The sequence below is a fragment of the Cherax quadricarinatus genome, chromosome 25, assembly GCF_038502225.1.
Source record: "Cherax quadricarinatus isolate ZL_2023a chromosome 25, ASM3850222v1, whole genome shotgun sequence".
Classification (NCBI taxonomy): Eukaryota; Metazoa; Arthropoda; class Malacostraca; order Decapoda; family Parastacidae; genus Cherax; species Cherax quadricarinatus.
The window spans coordinates 25,657,533-25,660,782 of NC_091316.1; the positions used below are offsets into that span (position 1 = coordinate 25,657,533).

The window sequence follows — 3,250 nt, forward strand, 5'->3', positions numbered from 1 at the left end:
ATATATATATATATATATATATATATATATATATATATATATATATATATATATACATGTATATATATATATATATATATATATATATATATATATATATATATATATATATATATATATATATATATATACATACATACATACACTGCGCAGTCATAATGCTCAGAATTCGTCTGGTGAAAGTGACTGATCCTAAGTTCCAGTATACTAGAACCTCTAGCCAGTGGGGTGTGGGAGGCATTCATTCAGGTTCTATCCAAGGAAAGAGTACTTGTAAATGAAAACGGAAGCTGAGGCTAGCCCCCGGATGAAGACATAACACATCCTTCCCAAGCCACGTCCCAGGAGCTACTGAGGCTGAGTCGCCTCGCGCGGTCCATACTCAAAAGTTACGCCACATCTTAATTTTCGTAACCCTTTATTTCCACTATTTCGTAGATACAAATTTCTTTCGTCAAACATAAAATTCGTGTAATGGCTTCCAGATGTTGACAGGGTTCACCTTACCCTAACAATGCCGATCAAATAAGAAGAAACTTGCGTAAACATCTTGACGCGAAAGTTTCGCGATGGCAAAGAGTGACGTCAGAGGAGTCAGCACGTGTGCAGGATCAACAGGTGAAGTGAGCATCAGTGAGCATCAGTGACCCTGTGGAGCCAGCCTCATCACGCGCATCCCTACACACCAACTCTTCCTTCTGTATTCAAACAGGTGAGACAACTTTAAGTATTTCTTGTTTCTTATTTTTTTTATATATGATCATTGTAACAGCCAAAAAAATACAAAATGATCATTGTATTCTTTCAGGTCATGCGCTCGGTGATGAATCCTGTCTGCCAAACTTCCTAATTTGGATCATTATTTCTCTTGTCGGTGGATGAGTGAGGGAGGTGACGCAGCACCAGTCATCGCTAGAAGACAGATCAACGGTCACAAATCTGTCAAGCTTTAAACCCGGAAAAGACTCTGAAAAGCTCCAGACTCTTATACTACGCTGTAATTTGTTTATAATTGACAGGTGCGTCAATTATAATCTTTAAACACTGCATTATACTTGGCAGATTGTGGTATACACATTAGTGAAAATGTCATGTAAATAGAAATAGTGCATCTTTGCACGTAAGCAGTGAAGCGACATCGATGCTTCAGTAAGTAGTGATCTCGAGGCCAGGACGATGCTGGACCAGCAGCGGTCACTACCTCCCGCCACCCACAACACAGCCTCTAAGGAGAAATATGGCCTACGCCCCAGAACTATCATTAAGAGGCTGCAACAGGAGAGAGTTCGTCAGGAGGTTTCCAAAAGAACGGTGAAGCCAAAGTCGAGGCCAGCGCCTCTGTCAAAGTACCGCAGGAAGACTGCCAACGCCAGGGAACGTCACCGCATGAAGGAAATTAACAATGCGTTCGAATCCCTTCGTAAAGTTCTTCCTGACGTAATGGAGGTTGAGGCAGCATCTCCTTCCATGACCAAGATAACGACTCTGCGCCTCGCTGTTAACTACATCAGGGCTCTCACTCACGTGCTACAGGATGAGGGTGATAATGATATGTGTTCTCTGGAGAGTTCACTGCAGTGTTCCTTCCAGGACTCCCTTCAGCTGGTAGGTGAAGGTGGTGACATCTCCGTCACCACCTTCACCTACCAGCATTCAACACCGCCTTTCACTCAGCAGTATCTCCCTCAAGTGTCTCACTTGTCGAGTTATTACTCCACTTCCAGTCACATCTCCAGCTCACCCTCCACATTGCGAGGATCACTGGGCAGTGCTAGCGACCTCGAGGACCTCCTTTCTGACGACTCATGTCTGCTGGAAGACAACCTCGAAGTTTTCCACGACATCTCTGTTGCTGATCCCTTTGATATCATCCTCCTGGCAGAAGAAAGAGACTCCCTCATTTTTACTACTGAAATCTGTAGTTAGTGACAGCCATGATGCATTCTTGAACGTGATATTACTTAGCTATAATCATACAAGAATACTTTTTCACCAAGTGGTTCACAATGTGATGGTGAAAGCAAGTTGTAATGATGTGAAAAGTGTGTGTACATATGTATCCCTAATTCACAGATAATTTTTTCATTTTTTAACGATGTACGAGAATGTATGGCTCTATCATGTGCCCATGTACACTTATTCTTGAGTTTAATCGTGTGTACCTAATCAGGAGACATTTTTATCGGAGTTGGCTCTTGACGAGAGTGAGAACTGGAGTAGTGATGAGAATATTTGAAAGACAATTCCGACGCCGCATCATATATTTTCAAAATACAAATTTTACTAGTCTAATGACGTGCCATTTTCGTAACTTAATCAGTTTTGATATTTCTGTGACATGGCAAACTCCGTGGCCAGACAACATTCTCATTGCTGTAAGACCTAACAAAACTTAGTAACTTCTGCGTTAGTTTTGTTTTCTGATCAAACAAAAAACAAACGTTTGTTACAGTATAGACTTATTGAAAACAAATATTTAATGTGTTATTACATCAGGTCTTCCTTTTAGAGAGAAATGGACACAAATGTACGCACTATGGGCACCTTTACTGGACATTTAAATGGACACCTTCCTGAGATCTTGGCATGATCAAGGTCCCAGGACCGAAACGTTTTCGGTGAAGTGCATTCATTGAAGTCCATTTCCCATTTTATCTTACTACGAAACTTCGTTCTCGTAGTAACCTACACTGTAGCCATAAGCTGCCATATATATTATTTTTGAATGTACGAAGATATCACGTGTTATGATCTATTTTCTACTAAGCTTTTAATAAAATAAAAGTGTACACTTAATGCCTTTTCATTGTTCTTCACTTCGTGAGTCCATGAGTAAGGAACAAAGATAGCAACAATTATCCAGCCTAAATATTATAATACAATAACCACAATAATGTTATGACATACAATGCTACGATCACAATACCGTCATCATATACAATCCTAAAATCAAAATAAACTCAACATATAAAAGATACAACCAAAATAACGTCAACATAGACATTACAATAATGGCAACAATGACATAACGACAAGACTACAATAATGGCAACACTGATATAACCACAAGACTACAGTAATGGTAACACTAATATAACGACAAAATTACAATACCTGCAACACTTAATCCAATAAAGCAATAACGGCAATAAATGCAACACTACAAAAATAAGCATGTAACTAGTAGTTTTAATAAAGAAATATTTACTAACACGTTTGACATTGTTTGACCCGACGGAGATTGGAAAGT

General features: G+C 39.4%; 1 protein-coding gene across 1 annotated transcript; it reads left to right on the top strand.

The window, feature by feature from the left end:
* Window positions 1-540: 540 nt before the first annotated feature.
* Window positions 541-2,748, top strand: LOC128689914 (helix-loop-helix protein delilah-like). The gene is made up of 2 exons (XM_053778380.2): window positions 541-712; window positions 809-2,748. The coding sequence occupies exon 2, from the start codon at window positions 1,177-1,179 to the stop codon at window positions 1,924-1,926; it is 750 nt and encodes a 249-aa protein (XP_053634355.2). The 5' UTR covers window positions 541-712; window positions 809-1,176; the 3' UTR covers window positions 1,927-2,748.
* Window positions 2,749-3,250: the final 502 nt, after the last annotated feature.

Bases quoted from the DNA above. Each gene is read 5' to 3' on its own strand.
- LOC128689914 (XM_053778380.2), top strand. From the start codon at position 1,177: ATGCTGGACCAGCAGCGGTCACTACCTCCCGCCACCCACAACACAGCC.